The sequence below is a fragment of the Sceloporus occidentalis genome, unplaced genomic scaffold (genome assembly GCF_023333645.1).
Source record: "Sceloporus occidentalis isolate IW3139 unplaced genomic scaffold, rSceOcc1.0.p SCAF_8, whole genome shotgun sequence".
NCBI classification, from domain to species: Eukaryota; Metazoa; Chordata; class Lepidosauria; order Squamata; family Phrynosomatidae; genus Sceloporus; species Sceloporus occidentalis.
In genome coordinates this window covers 692841-717580 of record NW_028316988.1, presented here as the reverse complement: position 1 = coordinate 717580, position 24740 = coordinate 692841, and the positions used below count along the sequence as shown (strand labels likewise).

Here is a 24740-nt window from a genome sequence, read left to right as displayed (position 1 = left end):
GTGAGGAGAGAGCCAGGCGCATGCGTAGTGGAGCTCTCAGAAAGGGCCGTTATTTTTTGCCGCGCATGCGCGGCTCAGCCGCACCGACCGTTGGGAGGACGTCGGTTTCCCACAATGCACTGCGCCCCGCCCCTTGTTTATTTACCTCAGGCTTTTCCTTACTTTAAGAGCGAATAGAAACGAAATAAAACGATACAGAAACACACAAATAGTAAAATAAATTGTGTTTCTTCTCCCCTCTTCATGGGAAGAACAGAGAAAGGGATGTTTAGAAATAAAAGTATTACTTTATGTGGCAAAATGCAGCAACATTTACCTCAGACTTCCTCAGTGGAAATAAAAACACCACTTTTCAATCACTTATTTACCACTATTTGAAAGGAAAAGGCCACAAACAAAACAAAAGCCATGGATCTGAAACATTTCCCTCTTGTTCATTTTGCAGCTTTTAAAAATATCAATGGATACTTTCTCCATTTGCATAAATATAATAATAATAACAACAATAATAACTTGTGTATGCAAAAGCTTTATTAATAAACATTATTATTATTATATTTATGCAAATAGTGAAATGTTTCAGATCCATTCTGTCCATAAGACAAAGTGTAACAGTGTCTTTTGTTTGTGGCCTTTCCCTTTCTCTTTCCCTCTTTTATTTCTATTTTTAAACCCTTTTAAGAAAAACAAGGCTTTCCAGCACGGAAACACATTGCCCCTATTTCAATTTCCAAGGTGCCTTTCCATAACAAAGCCAAAAGAATAAAGCTGAGGCAACCTAGGCCTGTTTTATTGCAGGACTTATTATTATCATTTATGGTATTGATTTATTTATGTTGAAATGAGCCAAAGATGGATGACTTGTGGGGGGGGGGGTGACAGTCCTTCGCCTCGATCCTCAGGGAGAGGCGGGAAATATGTAAATAAACTATTTATTATTATTATTATTAATATTACTATTAAAATCCCCAAACTAGTCCAGCGATGCATTCAGGGAGTTATAGCCCCATAGGTAACCTTTCCAAGCTCTGCGCACTGTTGTGTTCCTTTGCTCCCTCGGTTCCTAAAATCACATTTACTCTTTTATTTCTATGAGGACTGCCTGGAAAAGAAGATGTGAGCTGCCACATATTATGGCAATGTCTCCTGGGTTTCATTGCAAGGGACCCACCAGGATGCTCAAATTCCTTTGCAAAAACCCCATGGCAACACAGCAAACGCAAGACAAAAAGAGCCAAGCCAGGCTTTAAATGGCTTAAGTCCACACTCTCCAGGATGGGACCTCTCTATCTTTTTGCAATAAAGCTCGGCAGCCTCTTTCTTTGTTCCCCTGCGCAAATATGCAATCCCCAGTTTGCTTTGCCTCCTCCTTCTCTTGCCCAGCTGTTGCCATTTCCAAATGCTTAGTTCCAACTTTCCTTCTGTGCAGAAGGGAGTCTGGAATAAGACCCATGGCCAAGAGGAGCAGAGCAAACCTGGGAATGCAAGCGTGGGCAAAATGTCTGCTTTGGCTGGACATTTGGGCCTCTGCGGCTTCGGCCATGCAGACAGGTAGGGACGGTGCTTTTTGGGGGCTTCCTTAAGTTCAAAATGATCCGGTTTGAGACTGGTTTAACTGCCTCGGTTCAATGCAAGGGAATCCTGGGGATTGTCGTTTATTGTGGCACCAAGTCTGGAAGAGAAGGCTCAACATCTCAGAGAACTACAGTTCCCAGGATTCCCTAGCATTGAGCAGTTAGAAGTAGTCTCAGACTGGATTATTTTGGTTCTGGACCCGTTAAACTGCCTGCTGTGGGAATTAGGAGCCAATTTTGGGATTAACGTTGGTCCCTGGAATCAAGGATCTGGGAGTCCGGTCACTGGTTTATTAATTGGACGCTGATTTATTAATTTATTGGATTTATAGCCTGCCTTTCTCCCAAAATGGGATTCAAAGCAGCGGATGGGATAGAGAGAGAGTTGAGAAAAAGGACTTGGGTTCAGTTTTATGTGGTGCTTTCAGAACAAAGCTTGCAAAAAGTCCCCCCTTTTTGGACCACAACTCCCAGATTGTGGTCCAAAAGTTGTAACCTTGTCGAATTGCGTCCTAGAAAGAGGTCTGCCTTAAGAAGGCCATCCTTTCCTCCAACAGATTTGCTATAGTAAGGATAAAAGGAGAAGATTCAAGACCCCAATGACAAAATGCAGGAAGATTATGAATATCGGACAACAGAGTTAAAAACTGGAAATGGTTTTTACTCTGCAATGGTTGTGTAGAAAAGAGGATTTCGACAAGGGTTGCTTGTTACTGGTTGCATGACATCCCCCACCTGATGAAAGTTACCTTTTGGAAAAGTTACTTTGTTTTTGGACTGCTGCCCCCAGAATCCCTGGCTTACGGCGGAAGAAGCAACGTATTTCAGGCCGGAACCAGTGTTAGAAAACTAGAAAGGCTTCTGATGTAGTTATATTATACCTCTTTTAAATTGCGGCAAGCAAGGGCTCAACTATATACCTCAAAAGACTTGGAAAGTTATAAGTGCAATGAGAGACTTGGCTTTTCCTGCTCTTTAAACCCCTGGATTCTGAGAATGACCTTTTGGGTTTTGTTTGGTGTCCGGAGCTTGCTAAGAAACCAGGTGGATTGGGGCATTTATTCAGTCACAAAAGAAGACCAAGAAGAAGCTGGCATCATAAAACGCTTGGGTGAAATGTCCCAAAGCCTTAGGAGTGCGGGAAACGAGAGCGAAAGACCCATCTTTGAGTTACCAGGCTAGTTTTCCCATTGCCCCCATGCTAGGATGCATGTAATTTATGTGCAGATGCCAGGAACAGGGACCGAGGGGCCGTAATTCCTCCATCCAAGCGTGCCAACCTTTGTTGATTCTGGGTGAGGTTCAAAAGGACGGCTTAATAGATGAGTTCTGGGCAAACGGATGCACCACCATTTGAAGCTTTCTTGGATTAAACAACAAAGAGCCTGGAGGCATCTTAAAAGAGTGCTTCCACTTAGAGACATCCCAGCGCTATTTAATTTCCCCCTCTTTGGTTTGCGGAGGAAGGAAGGAAGGAAGGAAGGAAGGAAGGAAGGCAGGCAGGCAGGCAGGCAGGCAGGCAGGCAGGCAGGGGCAACAAGCCAAGTTGAAGGTTTATACCTGGAAACAATTTTTGTCTGGAGCGAACCCTTCCTAAAATCCCATGTTGAGGGAAGGTGTTTGTATGATTTGGAAGCATACTAGGAAACTTCCTCAGATTGCAGTCAGTCCTGCTTATAGGAAGAATGAAATGGCACCTCTTCAAACTGACCCTTTCAACTGTTTTCACGTTTAGCGATTAGCATTTCAGTGGGATTTCGGGCTTCTTCTGAGCGATGTTGGTAACTGTCTTGAGTGCGCTTTCCCTCCCTGTTTTAGTGGAAAGGCCAGATAAAAAGGTAATAAAAAGGTGACACGATCCCATGCTGGACCCCTCTAAGCAAAGGTAGAATCAATTCTCTGGGGTGATGTGGCCGATTCCATACATTTTAGGGTTGAACATTGGAAGCTGTGTCACTTTCACACTTTGAATTCGCTTTGCAGCAGCGGAAGTAAACTGAAGAGAAAAAGGGGAAAGTGGGAGAGGAGGAGAGAGAAAGCAAGACATTATAAGAGCAGTGGAAAAAGTGGAAAGGAAGAACATTAAGGGGAGTGTCCCCAAAGTGGGACAGATGGAAGGGATGTGACGCCTTGTGGCTCTATTCTTGATGCACTTCACGTCTCTCTTTTCTCCGACAGTGAGCATGGCCGACTTTTGTGGCCAGACCCTCCAAGGGGACGGGATGGTGTTAACTTCTCACCGAGACTCCCGGCGTTTCTACTTCGTGGTCCCTGGCACCGACTGCCATCTCACCCTGCAGGCCGCTTCCCCAAGGGACCAAGTGGCCTTCCAGTTCCGCTTCTTCCTAGTCTACAGTCTGCTGCGCCTGCCGTCCAGCACCCCTCTCAGTCCTCACAAGGACCATCCCCAGGAGACCCCTGACCTTTGCACCTCCAGCTCCTATGTCCAGTTCTACGATGGCAAGGACCCTATGGCCAAACCCTTAGGGATGCCCTTGTGTGGGAAGAACATCCCCAGGCCCCTCGTGTCCTCCGGCAACTTCCTGACCCTGCGTTTCGTGACCCGGGGCCAACAGCCTCGCGTGGACTTTGTGGGCGACTTCACCTCCCTCCGGACGGGTAAGATGGCAGAGGCCTCAGGGCAAATGGGAGATGCCACTCCGTCCTATCAATGTCCTCTCTTTGTCCTCGCAGGGCTGAACGCTTTGGCCTGCAGTGCAGAGGCCTACTTCCCCTGTCGCAACGGCAAGTGCATCCCTCCCAGCTTGGTGTGCGACGGCAGCAGAGTGGATAACTGCGGCGATGGCACAGATCAGTCTCCAGCCCAGTGTAAAGGTCTGTATGTGCCCAGGAGAAGAGCTCCTTGGTTTGGAAGGGAAGCATGGATGAGGAGGAGAGAGGGAACCTTTGAAAGGAACTCAAACCAAACCAGCAGTCATAGAATCATAGGGTTGAAAGAGACCCCAAGAGCCATCCAGTTCAACCCCTTCTGCCATGCAGGAAGACACCATCAAAGCAATCCCTGTGACAAGTGGCCATCCAGCCTCTAAAATACTCCAAAGAAGGAGACTCTACTACTCTGCAAAGTAGCATCTTCCATGTCAAACAGCTCTTACTCTCAGGATGATCCTCGTAATGTAGAGGTGGAATCTCTTTTCCTGTAGCTTGCATCCATTGTTGCAGGTCCTATCCTCTGGAGCATCAGAAAACAAGCTTGCTCCCTCCTCAATATGACATCCCTTCAAATATTGGGCAATGGCCCCAATGGGTTCTCTGACTTCTGTCCCTTCTTCTTCTTTTTCTGCCCAGGCTCACCCACGCGTTTGCCTCTCCTTCCCGACGAAGCTTCTTTGGTGGCCAGCGTTTTTCCAAAGCAGGTGACCTGCGCCAGGGGCACTGACCAAGCAGGTAGTCCTCTCTCTGGGCAAGAGATGGGTGGTGGGGCACTTGACTCCTTCCTGCCACTCATGGACTTTCCTGAATCCTGCTCCTCTTGCAGACAACTGCAAGGTCCTCCTCGCCTCCCTGGCTTCCCTCTTTGGGGCTGCCTTGCTCTTCTGGTGCTGCTGGAACCCAGGCTGGTTCTTTTGGAGGGTCGGTGCCTGCAGGTTCCTGCCCGGCTGCAATGCTTTCTGTGCTGCCTGCCACCTCTGCACACGGAGCTGCACCTGCCAGGAGCAAGCCAAGGTGACCCCGCATGGAGCCCCAGAGCCATCCGTCTGAGAGTGGTGGCATCAGGACAAAGCCCAGCGGACCCAACAGACAGACAAATGCCATAGGGATATCTGTGGCTTTGCATAGGACTGTTTGTAAATAGAAAAGCTCCCCTGTTGAACAGCACTCAAGATATGATGCTTCAATCTCCCCTTTTGCCTCAACCTTCCTGTAACTCTCTAGCGAACCTTTTCTTTTTAAGCAAGCGGACAGCTTAATGCAAAAGGATGGGGAGCCTTTTCCGCTTCAAGGGGTGCAGCTCTCATCCAGATTGGTTCTTGGGGCCCATGTTCTGGTGGTCAATGCAGCCAAAATATCAGCCTATTTTAGCATACCTTCAAACTTGGGTCCTGAAAGAGGGCATTTCAACGCTGGTCTGTAGGAATCCTAACTAGCAAATCTAACTTGGCATTTGCTTCTGTAGACTGCAGCCCATTTCATGCATCTATTCTGCAACTGGGAGAGAAAACATGCAGGGAGTTAATGGAAGCTCTTGTTGGATTGGTGTCCCCTTCAATTAAATTAAACACATGGGGAAGAGGCAGAGGACTCCCAGGGCCCAGTCTGGAAGCACCCCTGTCCCAGTTGAGAAGGGGTCTATGCACACACACACACACACATGCACACACACGACTTTTGGGGTTCAGCACCATTTATTTAAGAAAAAATATGAATAAAAGGGGGGCAGAGGCTGGGGAAGCCAAGGCAGGATCAAGGCAGGGGGAACGGGAGCATGGCAGCGTCTTCTTCTTCCAGGCAGTTGGTTCAGGAGAGAGTGACCGTTGGCCACCAAGGCTCCCAGCCCAAGTCCAAACTAGCCAGAGGAGGAGAGAGAGACACAAGCCTGGCTGGAAGGCATTCCCCTGAGCCCAAAGCGTGGTTGGCAAGGCCCCCGTGGCTGGCTCTGCTCCGCCATCTGCCCTCCTCAGTGGTCTTGGGGCTGGTTGAGGTGGGGCAGTAGAAACTCTCTGGGCTAGTTGGGGGTATTGGTGCCTCTGTGTCGCCTGGTCAAAAGCTCTCCCACTTTGGCTTCTGGCAGGGAGAGGAGGTAGGGTGGCCCCTTGCAGTGTCCCCCAGACCCACCTTCCCCATGGGCCTCTCCTTCTCTAACCCAGCCAGGCTCTGGGGCTGTGTGTTTGTGGGGGCCTGGCTGCAGTTAGAGGATTGCCTATTGCAAAAATAATTAAAAGGTGCATGGGTCCTCTGAAGGGCCCCATGCTTCATAAGGCACTGGTGGAGCTTTGGGACTGCAGGGAGGACCAAGGCCCCTCTGCCTTGTGGGCACAAGTGAGCCCCCCCTTGGCCCTGGACTCCCCGCTCTTTTCCAGAACCCGGGGCAGGCCACACACCGGGTCCTGGCTCTGCAGCAGGTCATGAACAACGGAAGAGATGGGTGGGCAGGGGGGCAATGGAGGGGGCTGTCCAGAAGCCCCTCGCCTGGCCCTGGCCCCACAGTCCAGGTAGCAAAAGAGAGGGGTGGATGAAGCCATAGGGCAGGGCGGTCACGACAAAGACAGGGAGCCTCTTCAAGTGGAGAAGCTCTGCTCAAGTGCGGAGGCAGTGGCCAGCCACTTTGGCTCCTGGCCTGGCCAGAGGAGGGTGGTGCTGAGGAGTGGGCGCAGGAGTTCCCAGCCCAGCCAAGGAGGCCTTCCTCTCTGAGGACCAGAGAAGGGCTGGAGCATCTTTGGTCATGGTCAGCCTTGCCCAGCTGGAGCTGCCACGCAGGGACCTCACCTTCTCTTTGGCCTCAGAGGCAGCACAGCAAAGAGCCTCCCTTGGCGCACCGGCATCCTTGAGCAGGCTCTTCCAGCGTCCCTTGGCACAGCGCTGTCCGAAACCCGTTGCGTCTTTGTGGCATCTTCTGCTTTCCCCTCGCAAGGGCCAGGGAGGGATGTGGGCACACATGGGTCCCCCGCATTGGTCTGTCACTTACACAAAACACACAAACCAACTCCCGCTCCCTCCCCTCCCCTCCCCTCCCCTGCTTTTTTGGTAGCAGCAAAGCACCTTTGTGTTTCTTTTTAAAAATTCATAATAATAATAATAATAAAATAATAATAATAATAGATGTCTCTCAATTGGCCTGATGACAGGGGAAGAAAAAAAAGGACAGCAAGGAGTGTGGCGGAGGCTGACCCGGCCTACGAGGGGCACTCCTGGATGTTGGCGCCAACCTCCGAATGATGCTGCAGGTCAACCGGTTGGTGGGGCTCCTGGCCGGGCCTCGCGTTCAGCAGCACCACGTTCTTAATGCACCCTGTGATTCCTGAGATGTACTTCCCTGCGGTCAGTGCTTGGATGTCCGGTGCCCCTCCTGCGTGGGGGAAAAGAAGGTGCCACCGGTCACCATGCGGCTCTAAGGGGGGAGTCCTCTCCTATCTCTCAAAAGCCCCCCAAGGAACCCCATGGACTCCATAAGAGATGTCCCCAGATGGGTTCTCTCCATCCTTTGAAGCACAGCTCCTCTCAGACCCAACTGAAAAGTCATGGATGCCATCCAAGCCTGAAGCACAAAATCTAGACCTTCGAAAGCCACTAGAGGTAGGAAACTGGTGCCATTTTTGTGCCCATGGACTATAACATTTTGTTCCTTTCATGGAAACTCTCCAAGGACCAGCAGCCTAGGACTGGTCCAGGGACCACAATTTCAAGTAGCCCTGACTTTTAGAGTCTGACACTCTTTAGTTAGACCTCTTGTCCCATCTGCCTGCAGTTGAACAAGTCTGGCGCCAAAGGAAAGAGAGCACAGCTTCTGAAAAGCTTGGGCTGTTTGGGTAGAAATGGCCATATTTATCATCTTGAGACCATCCCACTCTTCATTATAATCATAGCAGAAACAAAATGATGGTGAAATTTTAAAAAGAGAGCAACAACAAAAGATGGAGTGCCGGGAGGAGAGAAACGGAAGAAGTGCGAATGAACCCAAAACCAAAGCAACAGAGATGGTTGAACCAAATAAAAAGATCAAGTGCAAAGCCTCAATGTCCACACCGCTGCGCCCACAGGGGCCCTTAAAACCCATGTGGCTTTTGGAGGCGGAAGCACCTACCTATATAAACGCGGCCTTTGGTGTTCACCATGACGTGTTTGCCAGAAGATTCCCCAACGATCACCTCTTCGCCATCCACTTGAAGGAAGCCTTTCTTCCCTTCCCTGAAGAAGGGCCAGACAGGAGGAAAAAAACACTCATTAGTTTTAATGGGGCTCAAGCATACATGGAATTTCCCTTACGTGGGGTAGGAGGGTCTGAAACGGATCCCCTTTGTCAGGGAAGGGACCACCGTACTTGTGAACCACGTTCCTCCTCACCTGACAGCGGTCACTCGATGCCACTCGCCATCGTCCACAGGGTCTTCGGAGAAGATGTTGGCTTCCCCACTTCCTAACTGGTAACTGCAGGAGGCAACACAATGGCAAGCATCAGAAAACCAATGGCTCCTGTGCTGGCAAAACTTGATGGAGAAGCCAACTGTATAGTAGCCACTGTAGTGTAGTCTGAGCGGTGGACTATGACTCCTAGAGACCTGGGTCCAAACCCTTGCTCAGTCTTGGAAACCCAAAGGGTGAGATGGAAAGCCTCCTCTGAAGAAAATGTGGCCAAGAAAACCCACAATCTGATCACTGCAAGTCAATTTGAAGGCACTCAGCAACTGCACTCACCTAAACACCAGGTGCCCGTCTTTTAGCCCAAGGCTGATAAAGTCCTTTCCTTTCCCGCTTTCTCCTTCCTCCTGTGACAGAGACGAAAGCATTGCATGACTGTTTGACACATGGCGATGGGATCCAGGATCCCTGGATGCTTTGAATGTGGGTCCAACAAAAAAGTTGAGGCTTTGGAACAAATGGCTGCCTTTCCAGCGACCGCATGACTCCTCTGCCACTCACCTGCCCATGGTTGGCAAGAGAACCTGAGCAGCACCAGACCTTCATCTGGAGCTTTTGGAAGCCCACATGCCCAGCCTTGCAACAACAGGCAAGCTCTACCAGGCACTAATAGAGAAGCATGCTTGGGCAAGTTAGTCCTGTGGTCCGTTTCTCTGCCCGCTTTCATGCATCTAAGCATTCTCTTTCCACTGCACCAAGGATTGAGTCCCATCAGTAAGTACCTCATTAGCAACATGCTGCTCAAGACCCACCTCTCCGGTTGCCTGGAAGAGAGAGAAAAGGAGAGAGAAGAAGAGGGCACAAGCCATGCCCCAGTCAGCCAAGCAGCATGCCTAGCAGCAGCGGCACAGCCTGGCCAGAGAGCAGGAGAAGCGAACCTACACACAGCCTCAGGAACATTTGAACATGGCAGGCAGGGTTTTGTGATGCCAGGCACAAGAAACTCAAACAACGTGAATGCATGCAGTGGCAACACCCTTTGCAAGCCTACAGAGTCCCGCAACAAGCTCTCATGCAGAGTGGCGGCCAACGGGCTCTTCCTCCATCTTGTTTCAACCTGGCCAGCAAACACACTGACCCCATAACTCCTGGGAGGGCTCCCTTCCATCCCACTGACCTTTGCAGTGCTAGCCAAGGGGAAGAAGGCTCCGTGACTTGTGATGCAGAGGAAGAGCAATTCTGTTCTTATCAGAGATACCACGAACATGAGTCTGCTGGCTGTCCGATCCCCCTGCGCAACTTCCCCCAGGTGAACTTTGACATCTCCACAACCCACCCTGACCCCTCCAGTCTTTTCCACTTCTCTCATCCACTCACCACTCCCTGCCAGAGGAGGAGCCCACTTGGGGAGCTGGTCTGCACTTCCAGCTCGATCGTCTCAGGCGAGTCAGGGAGGCTGCAACAGAAAAGAAAACCATGGCGGAAGCCCTTCCTGGACCCACAAGGAAAGCATCTCCTCCTGCAGGACCACGACACACATGCTCATCCCACCCAGAAGCCCACAATTTTGGACCGTCCCTGGACTAATGCTGCACTGGCCCCTTGGCTGTGTAACTGGCATCTCGTTGAGGGTTGACGGTGCCATTCAGAGAGGGTAACTATGACAAATTCTCACCTCCTGGGAAAAGCATGCGGTGGAAGGGCCACGTAGCTGCCATCGTGGAAGGAGGCACCGTACTGCCCAGGAGCATCTGGTAAAAACAAAGAAAGGAGATGAGACGCACCTACAAAATAACCCCACAGCCTACTAAAATGGCTACAGCAACCAGAGAAAATGGCAGGGAAGGGAAAACTGTGTTTGGGAGGGAAAGACTGTGAATGCCAAGCTAGTTTCAAGATGTGGCTGATGGCTGTGGATGGAAAACCTGCCCTGCCCAAAGACTGCTGTTGTGCAACATGTGGGTCTGAGCCCATTCCAATAGCAGAGGTGCTCTCTTTGTCCTTCCCATTTGGCATTTGGGGCCAGAACTCAGGCTATGCCCCAGTGCCTCCCAGCCCAAGACAAGCTGTGGATGGAGCCCAGCATGTGCCAGACATACCATTCCCTCCGCTGCCCTCGGGTGTCCACTCAGCATTGAACGGGCGCTGTGATTCATCTGCAAAGAAACAAGCACATGCTTTGTGCAAAGCACTCCGTGGGACAGAGCGGTGCTCCCCAAAGCAACACTTTTTCCCAGGGCTTTTGCCAGTCAGTGTGGCAGAGGCTACATGCATTCAGTTCAGGGGAGGCCTCTCTGCCTTCCAGGGACGCTCTTCCATGCTCAGGCCATCCGCTCAGTCTTACCATGTTCGCAATACAACCCTAGGAAGCCAGGAGGGCAGACGCAGGTGGTGTCTCTGCAAGTACCACCATGGAGGCAGGGGCGCTGGAGCCGGCACTGGACCTCAGATATCTCACATCGCTCTCCTACAGAGAGAGAAAATGACACACACACAAACACATACTATTAAAGAGTCACAGGAACAGAACATTGTACAAGTCGGAGTAGAAGCACAGAAAAGAAGATCTGCACAGGGCTGAGTTATGAGGACAGAAATCAGTAACAAGCAAGGATGGGACACCCTCCCAAGCCAGGACTGCAGAAGCTGCAGGGTCACAGCCCTGAGGAGACCCTGTTCCACCACCATCTTAATCTGCGGCCATCTCACCCTTGTAGCCATCTTGGCAAAGGCACTGGAATTCGTATTCGCCCGTGACCAGGCACTTGCCGCCATGCTGGCAGGGTCTGCGGTCACAGGGAGAGCTGTCGACACACTGTGAGATGCCCCGGCTCTCCAGGAAGCTGTATGAGATATCCACTTTCTTCCCATTGATTGAAACCTGGAAGGGTGGAGAAAACCCAAAGAGCCTCAGCTCCCCGTCGCATCTGATTGCCATGGCCAAGACTAGGCAAAAAAGGGAAAGTGGCCATTGCAAGGGAACTCCATCCTTCTTTGCTGACCCACTGGACAACCATGACAACTTGCCTCCCCAATGCAGCCATAGAAGTGGCCAGAGACGTTGGCAGCTGGGGACAGCTGGACAGTGTCATCCACACCCCCCAGGTACATGGAGGTGCGCAGGTTGAGGCCCTGGCTTTTCCCAGGTGAGGATCTCTTCACGGGCCGCTCGTCGTCCACCTGCAGGGTGCCATCTTTGTTCAAGCGCTCGGCCGTCACCTTGTGCCACTGCCCCAGCGCCAGCGGCTTTGCACTCTGAAGGATGGCCGTGCCTAGAAGAGGAAAGGGTTGAGGAATAGCAACAATGCAACAAGTTTGTTGTTTGAGGCAGCCATAGCCCTTTGTGCGGTTAGCTGAAGGTTCCTCCATTTTCCCTTGGCCAAGTGCAGAAAAATCTACCCAAGTCTTTGCTTCAAGGAGGCAGAGAAAATTCTGCAGCATAGAGGTGGAGGAGCGGAGTAGGATAGCTTCTAATTCTCACCTGATCCCAGTTCATAGCGGAACTCCAAGTGCCCATTGACCATGTTGAGAGAGACAAAGTCCGCCACAGGGCTGCCGTCGCCTCCGCTAAAGAGTATGAGGCCGTCGGGGAAGAGCGGCATGATTTCGGCATCCACACGCAGCTCGTAGTGGATGTTGGTGAGGGGCGGGTATGAGATGAAGGCATTGTCCCCGTGGAAGTGGGGAGTGGTCACTGTGACACCTGGAGCAAACAGGGAGAGGTTTGCAAGGTGAGCTGTGACAGTGCCTGGCCACCCCCCATTTTGCTGTGCCCCATTCACCTGCCCTGCCCACTCACCTGACATACACTTTTCCCCATATTTGCCCAGGAGGCAGCGGCAAGTATAGCCCTGTCCGGTGGCTCGGTTGATGCAGGTGGCATCAGGACCACAAGCATCTGCAAAGAGAGTGAGAGTCAAGAAGTGAAGGACAAAGAAGAGTGCCAAGGGGGCAGCTACTGTGCATCCTGGCTCAAATCTAAGGATATCATTTTAGGGAGAAGCCAAGCTCAGGCCACTCCATTAGTGCCTTCTGTTGAGTCAGACCATTGCCCATAATTTGTACCAAGTACTAGACATGGCACCACAACCCTGCTTTTCCCTTTCCCAGTGACTCAGCCATCTCTTCCACTGGAGTCTGTTGGTAGCAACAGCTTTCCAGTCCCTGCGATAGGGTGCCCCACATCTGAGGCAGAGTCAAAGAGGAATGGGGAAGAGCGGCTCACCTGGATGGCAGCGCAGGGCCTGGGGGTGTTCGCAGTTGCTCCCAGCAAAGCCCTCCGGACACTCGCACACATAGCTGCTGCTGTCCGAGTCCCTGCAGACCCCTCCATTCTGGTCAAAGGGGAAGAGACAGAAGGGAAACTGAGTGGTTAAGGATAAGCCTGGGTGCCCTTCATTGCCCCAGACAGTCCAGTGTGCACTCATCTCCAACAAAGGGGTTTTCTTCTACACAGAAAGCAGTGAAAACCAAGGCTCTGTGCATTGCTTCTGCTTCTCTTGATGGCAACTTGCCATGAGGCCAACAATGGCTTACCTGGCATGGCTGGTCCTGGCAGGTGGGGCAATTGGAGACACCATGGGCCTGCAGGTCAAGATCTTTAAAGATAACCTCCTTCCCTTGGATGATCAGCTGTCGCACACAACCTGAAGGAGAGGGAAAGGAATGGAGTGAGGCAGAGAGGGCAAAGCCAGAGGCTGGGTCAATGGGGAGGATGGAGGTGCCAATGGAGCACTGGCCAGCCAAAAGCGCTTATGGGACCACTCTGGGTGGATCCTCTGCCTCCTTCAGGATGAATCTGGCTGCCAACTATCATTAACAGGAGCAGCAAAAACCCGCCTGCCCTCCCATCCAGGGCAGAATGGGGGAATTGCCCCATGTATTTCTCAACAGCTCCATGTGCATTCATAGCTTCTCAGGGGGACATATACACATTATGGAAACTGTGTTAACTCTCACCGATAAAGCCGCTGCTGAGGCCAGTCTTGGCAACGGCAGCGTAGTTGGGATACCCGCCCAGGTACAGTCCCTCATTGAGGTCCAGACCTTGGAATTTGCCCTGGAGAAAGACAGGGGGATAAGTGCAAGTCTAGTAAAGCCTGGTGCCCTGTAGGCAAAGATCCCCTCTCCCACCTCCAGTGCTTTTTCTGGGCCTTCTCTATTTTGCCCTGCAAAATCCCTCTTCAATCTTCTCATGGGGATGGCATTGCAGGGATGGGCAATGCCAAGGGCAAAAGAGAGTCCTGCCCTTCAGCCCCACACTTACTCACTCATTTGCTTACTCACCTGGGACGTGCCATTCACGGGCGGGTGGTCATCCAACACGAGGGAGCCCTGGGTGAGGTTGCGGTAGAGCCTCACGGTGTGGAACTCGCCCAGCTTGATGAGGGAAGGGTGGCGGATGGTGGCCATACCAGAGCCGGCATCGAACCTGCAATGCCAGAGTGCTGAAAAGGAGAAAAGGCACCCCAAGACTTTGCCCCCCATGCTTGACACCTCTCCCCCCCACCCAAAAAAAAAACAAACCTGGTAGCAGTTCCTTTCACAAGTCCCAGATAAGATGCTTGGCTACCATACCAATGATACACACCAAATATCATAATACTCATAATTCTGGATAATGAGTTGGTATAAAAGAGTTAGGACTCTGTTGTGTATGAAGATTTGGGACCCATTTTTGAGGACAGGATCCACAAACCCTAAATAGTCAGAGAGAGATGCAGAAAGGGAACCTACCATCAGCTCCAGGTGCAGCATCTCACCTGAGTTCTGGTCGGCCCCCCACCAGTCCAAAGGACACAAAGTCAGTGCCCGTGTTCTTCTTCTGCCCGTTGTACACCAGCATCCCTGCCAAAAGCACAGCAGCGGGGGCCATGGGGTTGGAGTAGGCACCAAGGGATGAGTTTCCCAACCAACCCAGCTAGGGATTGTGCAGCTGAGCTTCCAGCTCCATGCAGGGCCAGAGCCCAGGGTCAGCACCGTTATCACCCAAGCGAGGGGCTCAGTTGTGGGCAAGTCACACAACTGGCATTGGAACCAACAAGGGGAGGCAAGATGTACCCCTACGTGGATCTGAGCTGCTAAACTGGATTTTATTCCCAAGGGGAGAGTGGAGACACAGCAAAACAATCGTCCCCCAGTGCCCACCTGGGCTTCTTGGCTCCTGGCAGACCACACCATGCCATCTCTTTCAAGGGAGGAGGAAGCACCACCCTTCAAGCTGACTAAGTGGAGGTTAGGCTTGGCAAAAACATTTCAGCCCAAGTAAAAGGAGTTAGGCAGATGGCAGTGGGGTGAAGAATGGGGGCTCCTGAACCCAAGCCAGACCTCCACTGAAGTTTTCCAAGAGGTGGGTTAGTTGGCTCTCTGTGCCAAGGGAGGAAAGTTACACACAAACACACACTCATACACCCATACACTCACATTCACACACGGCACAGTTGCTGAAGGAGCTAAGAGAGGCACTAAGGACTGTCTGGGACAAAAAAAAAGAAGCCACAGCTCAGTGGAGCAAACAGCTTACCTGAGTAAAGCATAAGAGCTGGAGAGGTGGGAAGAGAATGGAAGGAAGAGAGTGGAGGTGGAAGGAAGGGAGGGAGGGAGGGAGGGGAAAGACGGTAAGAAAGTTGGCAGGAGAGAAAAAAGATGGAGGTAAAGGTAAGAGGGAGAACAGAGTGCTGAGAGAGAGCAACTTAGAGAAATAGGGAAGATGTGAGCCTTTGCCAGTGAGAAGTCCCACAGCTGGGGACCATGCCTTTTGGGGACTCCAGCTATGCTAACTGGGGAATTCAGGGAGCTAGAGTCCCCAAAAGTCATGTTCCCCAGCTGTGGATCTGCGCTTCCCAAAGAACCCTAGGACTCTGCCTTCTGGGGACCTCCATGATAGGATGGCACCAGTGGCATCAACGGTGTTCTTGGGCTTCCCTCGTCCACCCCGCATCTTCCTCTTACCATCAGGTGTGTCTGGCCGAAAGGTGATCTCAATGGCAAAGGTCTTGTAGGCATCCTTCATGGTGGGCAGGACGAGGAAGGACTGAGGACTCTGGGTAAAATAGGGCACCACCCGCTCTGCAAGCAAAGGAAGGGCAGAACCTAGAAGGGCAAATCCTCCCACTTGTGCCCCAATGAACCCAGCTGGATTTCATCTCTCCATGCTTAATGCTTCAGTTGCTCCCTTCCTTGTTTTTACTCCTCTCTGGTGAAACTGGCACAAGACCAGAAGCACCCTCAAGGCACTCACCTCGCACTTTGAGCATGGAGAAGGCCGTCACCTTCCCTTGTCGGTTGGACGCGGTACAGACATAAATGCCTGTGTCCTCTGGCCGGGCAGAAGGGATGCTCAGGACGTTGCCCTCCACGTGAACATTTTCCGGGAGGTCTCCTTCCAACTAGAGACACAAAGACACAGTGAGACTCTCAGTGGCTTTGCCCAGAACCCTTGGCAGCTCTTCCTAATAGTCAGCCCAGCAAGCAATGCCATGTGGCTCCGCCTGTACCACATTGTTGCTTATCTCTGATTCTGCAGTTTGGGGGCCTGTGCTGTTCTGCCTCCTGTCCCCAAAAGGCTCTGCCTGCTTCCTCAGAGGACCCTCTATCCTTCCATGGCTACCTTTGTCCAGGTGATGTCTGGCACAGGGAAGCCAGAGGCCAAGCAGGGGAAGACCACTGTGGATCCCGCAGAGACCTCCTTGACTTCAGGCTGTGCTGCGATTTGAGGGACAGCTGTGAGGAAAGAAGGCAGGCGCATGAGTCTTGGGTGGAGGGCACTCCAACACTGAGATATGTCTGTGTGTCCAGCCGCCCTTACACTGGACATGCAGGATGATGTGGGACTGGACCGTGCCAACGTTGTTGGTAGCTGTGCAGCGGTACTGCCCAGCGTCGCTCTGCTCCACCCGCTCTATCTTCACCATGCCACTGTTCACCAGCACTCCCGGACGCAGCCGCCCCCCAACTTTGCTCCAGGTGACCTGAGGCTTGGGGTCTCCAAACGCCAAGCACTCAAACTCCACGGCATTCCCCGCCAGGACCGTCTGCACCGACGTCCGGATGTTGATCATCACTTTGGGCAAGGCTGCAGGGAGGAAGGGAGAAGTGATGGGCCCTTGAATGAGGGGAGCCAAGCATCTTGGCTCAGAAGAGGGGCCCCATAACCCAGACGGTTGGCTTTAGCCCCAAGGGAAGCTGAAGGGGCCATGGCAGACTCCTTGCTCCTTCCCAGAGTCCCAAGCTGAGTCTTCTGCTCTAGTAGCCATTGGCTCCCACATCAGTGGCGCTCTGAATCCCCTCTGTAGATGAGCTCTCCAAAGTGCAGAACCTGTTTTGGGTGTCCTATTTAGCTCCTCCAGGTTACAGTCCAGAGTTAACATTATTGATATGGAAGCCACTTAGTCTTTCAGGGCCAAGGTGCAATTAGGGGGTGAATGTGAGAATCCCTAGTGTTTACTCGGTTATGTTGCCCAAGAGGCAAGAGCAGGGCAAACTGTTGGCACAGCTGATTAAATAAATTCAGGAAGAGCCCAGTGGCTGCCGAGATGCCAGGAACAGCATCTTCTCTCCTTTTTGTTTGGCTGTCTATGTATCTGCCTCTACCGGATAGTAAGAACCATCTGGACTCAGCACAGCTTTCTGGGGTGGCAGAGGGAGGTCACTGAGCAACTTACCCTGGACCATCAGCCTGACCCTGTCCTGGGCCTGGCCAGAGGGGCCACTCGCCCGGCAGACGTAAACTCCTTGGCAGCTCCGGTCCAGCTTCTCAATCCTGTGGGGAAAAACATCAATGGGGTTAGTGAGCAGGAGAAAGGAGCCATCCCAGTTTGCTCACTTCATCCTTCTCCCCAAACAACACAAGCTCAAACACACACACATATATATTCTGGCCTGCTCCCATGTGCCACAAAAGGGATACTCATTCCCTGCTGGTCTGGTCTGCTAAGCTCCTCACTCCCCGGGAGACTCACTCAGATCCTCTAAAGGTAAAAAGGTAAAGGTAGTCCCTTGACATGAATGTCAAGGGGGTGGTGCTCATCTCCGTTTCTAAACCGAAGAGCCAGCATTGTCTGAGGACTGCTGCAGTGGCCATGTGGCCAGCATGACTGCACTGAACACTGTTACCTTCCCACTGAGAAGTGGTACCTATCTATCTACTTGCATTTCATGCTTTCGAACTGCTAGGTTGGCAGAAGCTGGGACTAGCGATGGGAGCTAACCCTATCATGTGGCACTTGGGCCTCAAATTGCCAACCCTCCGATCATCAGAATTGTAATCTTAACCACTAAGCCACTGCATCCCTGTAGAGTTTGCTCTACAGGGCCCAATTCTGCATGATGCAAAGTGACACACAAACACACAAGGCATCATCTCCCCCTCATTCCCCACAACAGGATCCTCCGTCCTACTCAAAGGCACCACACTCCTCCATCCTCCACATTTTTGGGTCTTCCACTCACCCATCCTTACCTGAGCACACCGTTGTTGATGCTGTGGCTGGCGGGCAGCTCCCCGTCCTCTTTGAACCACTCAATCTGCGCCTGGGAGTCTCCAGCTACGGAGCACACGAACTCTGCCGTCCCGCCAATGGCCTTTGTGTCACTCTGTGGGGTCACCTGGACAGAGAGTGGTCCTTCTCCAGGGGCACCTGCAAAAGGATGGGGAGAAGAGACCAGAGCCCTTACTAGAACCCTCTTTATGACTTTTACATATTTATTTAATTGTGGACACACTTCTTTCAGGATCCCCAGTTCCTTCTCTCTAAACTAGAGACCACCCGCTTTCCCGCCACTGCCACCACCACAAAACCACCTCACCTTGCACCCGGACCTGGGCCAGAGCTTCGGCAGAGCCCACCCGGTTGCTGACGTGGCAGCGGTACGTCCCCGAATCATGAGGTGTGGTGGGGCGCATGTGCAGGACACCCTCGCGCACCACGGCGTGTCCTGGGAGGCTGCCGTTGACCTTGGTCCACTCGTAGCGCAGGGGCGGCGTGCCGTGTGCCAGGCATTGCAGCTGCACCACGTCTCCTACTTGCACCGTGGCTGTGTCTGGGAGGCTGGTGGCATATGGTGGCGCTGGTGGGGGGCAGAGGAGAAGGGTCAGTGGCTGTTGGGGTCAGGGCCCTGAACCCTTGCCTCTCAGAAGAGGCTCAGATGGCGATGATGGCTGGGTAGGACCCTCTTGGCTTCCTTGGAAACTGCTTTGAGGTGGCACTGGCATCCTTTTCCCCCCAACAAAAAAAGGACAGTCCAAACTTACTCTCCACATCCAGCATGATGAAGGCCTCAGTGAAGCCAGCGGAATTGGTGGCATTGCAGATGTACTGGCCAGAGTCTTGCTGGGCCACGCGGGGAATGACCAAGGTGTCATTCACAATCCGGTGCTGCCACGGCAAGGGGGCCCTCAGCTTGGACCAGTGGATGGTGGGAGTGGGCTGGCCTGGGGAGCAGAAAGGGAAGGAAGGAAACTGGATCTAGCCAAGACCTGCATGCAAGCAACCCAATGCACCCTTCATCCAGAGAAGCATAGCGGTCAACATGCTACACATTGGTCAGAGCTTGGAAAAGTCTTCTTTTCTGAATGACAACTTTTTTTAAAAAATAAAGGAACTTTCCTAAACTTTGCTAATTTATCTTCCATCTCCTCCCAAGACCAAGCATGGCCGTGTCTCTACCAGTACAGAAACCCTGCTTCTTCTCCAAAGCTCTGGCCTTACCTGTGGCAGAGCAATGGAGCCGCGCTGTCTCCCCAGCCACCACGGTCTGTGTCGGATGTGTGTGGATTTCAGGCACTCCAGGTCTCCCATGGCTGGCCTCCACGCTCACCTCCACCTGCGCCTCCGCTGTGCCCAGGCTGTTCTGTGCCATGCAGACATAGGTGCCGGCGTCTTCCAGCTTGGCAAATGGGATCTTGGGGGCAGAGGGCAGACAGTGAGGTTCATGGCTCCAGTTGGGGGATGGAGCTTGCCCTGTCTATGGGGCCAAAGGGACCAGGACTCTGAGGAGACCAGGAGCCACCTCAGAGTAGGAGTGGAGACATATGGGGGACATATGGGAAGGGCATGATACATTGCACCCCTGTGTAGTTGAGGAAGGACAGCGAGAGACATGCCCAGGAGCAAATGTAGGACGTTCACGCATTAAACACCCCACAGTGGCCAGTGAGACATTTCTGGGAAGCTCACCAGCAGATAGGAGACTTCTGCAAATTGTATTCTAAGATAATCTGATTCTGAATAGCTCAGGCTCCACTGGTGGCTGGTGCCTTACACCAAAGTGGAGCAGGAAACCTATTCCAGATGTAAGCCCAAATATTAAAGGACCTAACCAGGATGCTGAAGCTTGCTTACAAAATAGCTCCATCAAAGGTAGAATTTTAGAGCTGGGACCAAGGGCCATCTAGTTCAAACCTTGCCAGTGCAGGAATCCACTGCTAAAATATCCCTCAAACAGTGAAGGAGGAGCCAGTCAGGCCATTAAACTGCTCCTACCATCAGAAACGGTTTATTCAGAACTGAATTTCTTCTCCTGTGCAACCATTTGTTTCAAACTACCTCAAACCCTGGATAGTGCCTTCAACATTCAGGCATTGTCCCAGTCAATAACCAACTTGGCGCCTCGGCCCTGAGTGTCTCTGGTATGGCTCTCTGAGCATCAGGCTGTAAATAACAACATGGCTTTGAGGAGGGTTTGCTGCCATCATCCCATGTGCCTCTGACTCACCCTCAGCACGGCGACGCCCTCCAGGGGCATGAGCGTCTGGTGCTCCACCTTCTGCCGGACACCCACCCTGCTCCATCGCACAAGCGGCCGGGGTTCGCCGGAGCCCAAGCAGTCCAGGCTGATGAATTTGCCGGTCTTCACTTGCAGAGAGCCCTGGGGGATCACTGAGACTGTGGGGGGCCCTGGGAGAAACGGAATAGGCACCCCAATGCAGAAGCGGCTGCAGACCAAGCCCAGAACGGCTGTCCCAGACCCTGGCATCTTACCTGACCTCCAACCCCCCTGCACCCAACACCTATAGAGGCGTGTAAAAGTAATAGCAAACTAGGTGCTGTCTTTCCCCATGGTGGCCCTGTTTCCTCACATACCTTGCACCATCAGGTTGACCACACTGTTGGCGATCCCAAAGCGGTTGGATGCCACACAGCGGTAGGGGCCCTGGTTCTGGGGCTGGGCATTGGAGACAGTGACCACAGATCCATTGGGGCTGATCTTCACGTTATCTGTAGAGGGTTTTTTGGGGGAAGGTGAGAGAGGAGGAGGAAGATAGACGTTTCCTTAGCTAGCCTACCACCACCCAGTGCTCAGAAATGGCCATCGTCCTGAGACAGGTCTCATATTGTTTCCTCTCCATCAGGCTGCAAATGCTCAGCTCCCTCAAGCTTTCCTCTTCTGTTTAGTTCTCCATCCCTCTTATCATCCTGGTTGCCCTTCCTTGAACCCACTCCCACTTATCTATATCCTTCTGAAAAGGAGGTGCCCAGAACTGAACACAATGCTCTCGATGAGGTCTGACAAGTACAGACTAATGTCCCTTGGGGTTCCTTCCAACTCCTTCAGATCTTGCACTTGCAACACAAGTGTCTCCACTAAGGAAACAGATCTCCCTTGAAACTGGTTTATCTTCCAAGGAGCCCTTGGGGTCACTGGGGGCTCCTGATGGGGTCTGAAGGCTTGACCAAATGACCCTTGGGACCCCTTCCTCTCTGACTCTTTCTCACTGGACAAAAGGGATGCTGACCACCTTTTGGTTTCGATGGGATCTGAGGTCCCCTTCCTCACCTTGCACCTGGTTCTTGGGCAGCTTCCAGGAGATCTCAATGGGCTGAGCCCCGTCATGGATGCGGCACTTGAAGGAGATGTCGGCCCCTTTGCGCACAGCGGTGCTGTGAGGGTCAATGGAGATGATGGGGCTCTGCAGACCTGTGGGCAGATGGCGGAGGGTGGAGGTAGCATGGATCCAACCCCCTTGCAACCAGCTAGCCAGCTTAGGAAGGGGCTGACTCCACTTTGGACTATAGTACGAACTTTGGAGGAGCCATGCAAAGTGCTGAGAGCCAGCATGGTGTTGCAATTGGAGTGTCAGCCAGAGACTCTGGGAGACTGTCTGGGTGAACTTGAGCAAGTCGAATTATTTTCTGAGTCTTAAAGGAAGACCCTAGCAATCCCCCTCTGAAGCAATCTGGCCAAGAAACCCCTTGGGTCCACATAACTGGTGCAGCAGCCTGTTTGCTTGATTAGACGCTCCCAGCCACCCCTATGGGGGACCCCTTACTCCTGTTCCCCTCAGGGACCCATAACTTACGTGAGGCTGCGCTGGCGCTGGCCAAGACGGAGACCGTGAAGGAAGCCTCTTGCGGATGAGCTCCACTAGTCATCCGGCAAATGTATTCCCCTGAGTCGGATGGGGTGAGCTGGACGAGCAGCAGGCGCGCATTGGCTATCTATGGGTACAAGAGAAAGGGATTGGGTGAGGTGTTGGTTTTGGGGAGGTCTCCAAACATCTTTCTTCCCTCATCTCCTTCAACTCCTGCCCACATTCTCTCAAGTGTGCCCACATCCGGTGCTCTGAGTGCCAATGCAACTCCATTACCCACAATGTTTATGAGCCCCTGGTACATGGGTGACTCCATTTCCAGTCTTCCCCAAAGCCTTTGGGGCCAGGCCATCTCCTCACCCGGTGACCGGTGGGCAGGGGACCCTCCCGTCGATACCACATGAAGGTGGCATGCGGCTGCCCGGGGGCGATGCATGTGAGCTCCAAGCTTTGCCCTTCCACAACAGAGGATGACGAAGGTTCGATCCTCAGAGTGCCGGACGCTGCAGGAAAAGAGGAGAAAGCAAGAAGTCAAGAAAGATCCAGCACATTTCCTAAAAACATTTGTGTTTATTAGTATGTAGCACCTTTGAGACTGAGAGAAAGAAAGAAGATGGTAGCATGAGCTTTTCTAGACTTGAGCCTCCTTCTTCAGTAGGGAGTGCCAGGGAGAAAGAGAGAGAAGGTGGAGGGTCCCAGGGACCCTCTACTTCACCCCATATGCCTCTGAGGAAGGAGGCTCAAGTCTATGAAAGCTCATGCTATCAACTTTTCTCTTTCTTCACATTGGCCTGTTACAGACAGCCAAAATAAAGCTGCTTCGAGTCACAGTGGAGGTATTGTGTTTCAATGATGCATGCGTCTTAAGAGTCCAGAAGTCGCACCAAAGCCACACTCCAGCCCTAAGGACTGGAGTGTGGCTTTGGTGCAGCTTCTGGACTCTTAGGAAGCATGCATCATTGAAACACCATACCTCCAAAGTGACCTGAAGCAGCTTTATTTTGGCTGTCTGTAACAGGCCATTGTCTCAGAAGTGCTACAAGATCCCTTTGCATACTGATGTTCCAGACTAACACAGCTAGGTCTTTGTGTTTATTAGTTACATTTCTATTTTCAGTCCAGTATCGATCTCCTAAGTCCCAGTCTAACCTTTTTATTTAGGGGTGGGGAATCTCAGTCTGTCCCTCTGTGGTTGCCAAATGGCCATGTCCTCTTCACACATGACACCATATCCTGCCTCTCTTAAGGCACTACTGCAAGACACATGCTAAAATACAGCCGGTGTTTTGGGCACCACACACCATCGCAACAACACAGCCTTTGAGAATGTCTTTGGAATTGAAACCAGCTGTTGGGAGGTTCCTCACCCTTGCTCCAACCATTATACCACACTTTCTTCCCACATCCTCAACATCTGCAGACAGAGAGGCCAGAACTGCAGCCACACAGATTTCGGAGAGGGGCGGTACTCACGGTGAGAGGGGCTCTCTCCATCTTGGACGGTCACCACCAGCGTGGCCTCCTGGGTGACCGTGGGGCCGCTGACCCGGCAGACGTACTCCCCTGAATTGGCCGAGGAGACCTGGGGGATGCGCAGGCGGGTGCCAGAGACCTGTGGCCAAGAGCATAAACTGTTGGCTCTGTGCAGATGGCATGGGCGCAGGGTGGCCTGATCTAGCCCCACATCCACTTTTTGAGCCCACTCCCTTCACATCGAGACCTTCAGACATTCCCTCCTGGGTGAATGAAAGGGCCAGACCATGAGCAAAAGACATGCAGGTCTGCAGACATCTAGCCTTTCATGGCTCTGTTCCCCTCAACCCTGTCTCCTCCAGATGGGTTGGACTCCAACCCCCATAATCCCCAAGAGTCCAGCACATCTGAAGGAGAGATCTGGGTGGTAATCACACAGGTGCTTCTCCAGAACTGTTTTTGCTGCTCTCAGTCTATCACAGGCAATCGCAACCTGCCAAAAGCATCCTCTTTTCTGGCTGAAATAGGAGATACCCACCACTCTTGAAAACATCCAGAAATGAGATTCTCCTTTAAAATAGCAATAGCAAGTACATGTCTATACCACTTAATGGTGCACTTAAGCACTCTCTTAGTGGTTTACAATGTGTAAGCTAATAAAGGTCTGTGTAGCTATGGCTTGTTCCCAAATCCCAAACATCCCAAAAATTAGTTCTATAAAACCAGCCAGTTACAATTTTTAGGATTTGGGGGGGGGAGGTGCAGTGGGATGATGTCTTGTAGGTCTTGGGGGGGGTGGCAGCAAGTCATCTCACAATTAACCCCAGATTTAGCCCTCTCCTGGCTGAAGTTTTCCCATCTCTCCAGCATCTATGCTCACAGGTCTATGAGAAGGTGGGCTTCACCCCACAGAAACCTGGTCTTTCCTTGCGTACCTGGTGGTTGGGCGGAAGAGGCTCTCCTCTCTTGAACCAGGTGACTTTGAGCTGCGGCTGTCCGGCCACGAGGCAGTTGAGCTCCAGCATCTGTCCCTCCGCAAGCGAAGTGGAAGAGGACTCGATCCGCACCGGAGGTACAACCCCAGGAGCTATTGGGGGCACAGGAGGGTCTCTGTTAGTAGTCTCCAACCATGCCAACCCATTCCGACTCCCTCCAAGCTGCCCTGTGGCACCCTTTCGTCTAAGCCCTGGTGTCGATTTCCCCCCACTATCCAATGCTGAAGCCAAGAGCAGGTAATGCAACCCCACAAGCGGCAGGGGACTTGAGCATGTGCAGAGTGCATTTGAGACCTTGAGCAGAGGGAAGGCGATAGCGTGTTCCAAATTGTAAGAGTTGGGTCCTCT

The 24740-nt window shown here is 52.2% G+C and overlaps 2 protein-coding genes across 17 annotated transcripts in view; one reads left to right on the top strand and one right to left on the bottom strand.

The window, feature by feature from the left end:
- Positions 1 to 13: 13 nt before the first annotated feature.
- LOC149307602 (low-density lipoprotein receptor class A domain-containing protein 2-like) lies at positions 14 to 5929 on the top strand. 4 transcript variants are annotated; one of them, XM_089537325.1, is made up of 5 exons: positions 973 to 1551; positions 3753 to 4193; positions 4269 to 4409; positions 4884 to 4982; positions 5074 to 5929. In XM_089537325.1, exons 1-5 carry the CDS (start codon positions 1341 to 1343, stop codon positions 5295 to 5297), a joined length of 1116 nt encoding a protein of 371 aa, XP_089393451.1. In that variant the 5' UTR covers positions 973 to 1340; the 3' UTR covers positions 5298 to 5929. The 4 variants fall into 4 exon arrangements, with proteins under 4 accessions (XP_089393452.1, XP_089393453.1, XP_089393451.1 ...); XM_089537326.1 differs by lacking the exon at positions 973 to 1551 and adding an exon at positions 14 to 211 and having other exon boundaries at positions 3753 to 4409; XM_089537327.1 differs by lacking the exon at positions 973 to 1551 and adding an exon at positions 535 to 919 and having other exon boundaries at positions 3753 to 4409.
- HSPG2 (heparan sulfate proteoglycan 2) overlaps positions 5923 to 24740 on the bottom strand; it is an 86998-nt gene continuing 68180 nt past the window's right edge. For 9 of the 13 annotated variants that reach the window (XM_089537307.1, XM_089537311.1, XM_089537310.1 and 6 more), the window contains 34 exons: positions 24333 to 24484; positions 23398 to 23536; positions 22285 to 22427; positions 21913 to 22051; positions 21390 to 21530; positions 20696 to 20830; positions 20328 to 20509; positions 19322 to 19514; positions 18865 to 19044; positions 18420 to 18680; positions 18073 to 18250; positions 17276 to 17373; positions 16420 to 16686; positions 16222 to 16334; positions 15853 to 16000; positions 15564 to 15680; positions 14375 to 14459; positions 13899 to 14043; positions 13572 to 13671; positions 13149 to 13258; positions 12838 to 12946; positions 12412 to 12510; positions 12094 to 12315; positions 11640 to 11884; positions 11322 to 11493; positions 10957 to 11079; positions 10712 to 10768; positions 10288 to 10363; positions 9990 to 10068; positions 9395 to 9436; positions 8949 to 9019; positions 8598 to 8681; positions 8338 to 8441; positions 5923 to 7602 (listed from right to left, as the gene is read on the bottom strand). In XM_089537307.1, coding sequence (XP_089393433.1) covers positions 7430 to 7602; positions 8338 to 8441; positions 8598 to 8681; positions 8949 to 9019; positions 9395 to 9436; positions 9990 to 10068; positions 10288 to 10363; positions 10712 to 10768; positions 10957 to 11079; positions 11322 to 11493; positions 11640 to 11884; positions 12094 to 12315; positions 12412 to 12510; positions 12838 to 12946; positions 13149 to 13258; positions 13572 to 13671; positions 13899 to 14043; positions 14375 to 14459; positions 15564 to 15680; positions 15853 to 16000; positions 16222 to 16334; positions 16420 to 16686; positions 17276 to 17373; positions 18073 to 18250; positions 18420 to 18680; positions 18865 to 19044; positions 19322 to 19514; positions 20328 to 20509; positions 20696 to 20830; positions 21390 to 21530; positions 21913 to 22051; positions 22285 to 22427; positions 23398 to 23536; positions 24333 to 24484 — 4682 coding nt within the window. In that variant the 3' untranslated portion in view covers positions 5923 to 7429. Of the gene's footprint in view, positions 7603 to 8337; positions 8442 to 8597; positions 8682 to 8948; positions 9020 to 9394; positions 9437 to 9989; positions 10069 to 10287; positions 10364 to 10711; positions 10769 to 10956; positions 11080 to 11321; positions 11494 to 11639; positions 11885 to 12093; positions 12316 to 12411; positions 12511 to 12837; positions 12947 to 13148; positions 13259 to 13571; positions 13672 to 13898; positions 14060 to 14348; positions 14460 to 15563; positions 15681 to 15852; positions 16001 to 16221; positions 16335 to 16419; positions 16687 to 17275; positions 17374 to 18072; positions 18251 to 18419; positions 18681 to 18864; positions 19045 to 19321; positions 19515 to 20327; positions 20510 to 20695; positions 20831 to 21389; positions 21531 to 21912; positions 22052 to 22284; positions 22428 to 23397; positions 23537 to 24332; positions 24485 to 24740 lie in introns of those variants that run through there. The other 4 variants (XM_089537309.1, XM_089537318.1, XM_089537316.1 and 1 more) reach the window with 3 other exon arrangements.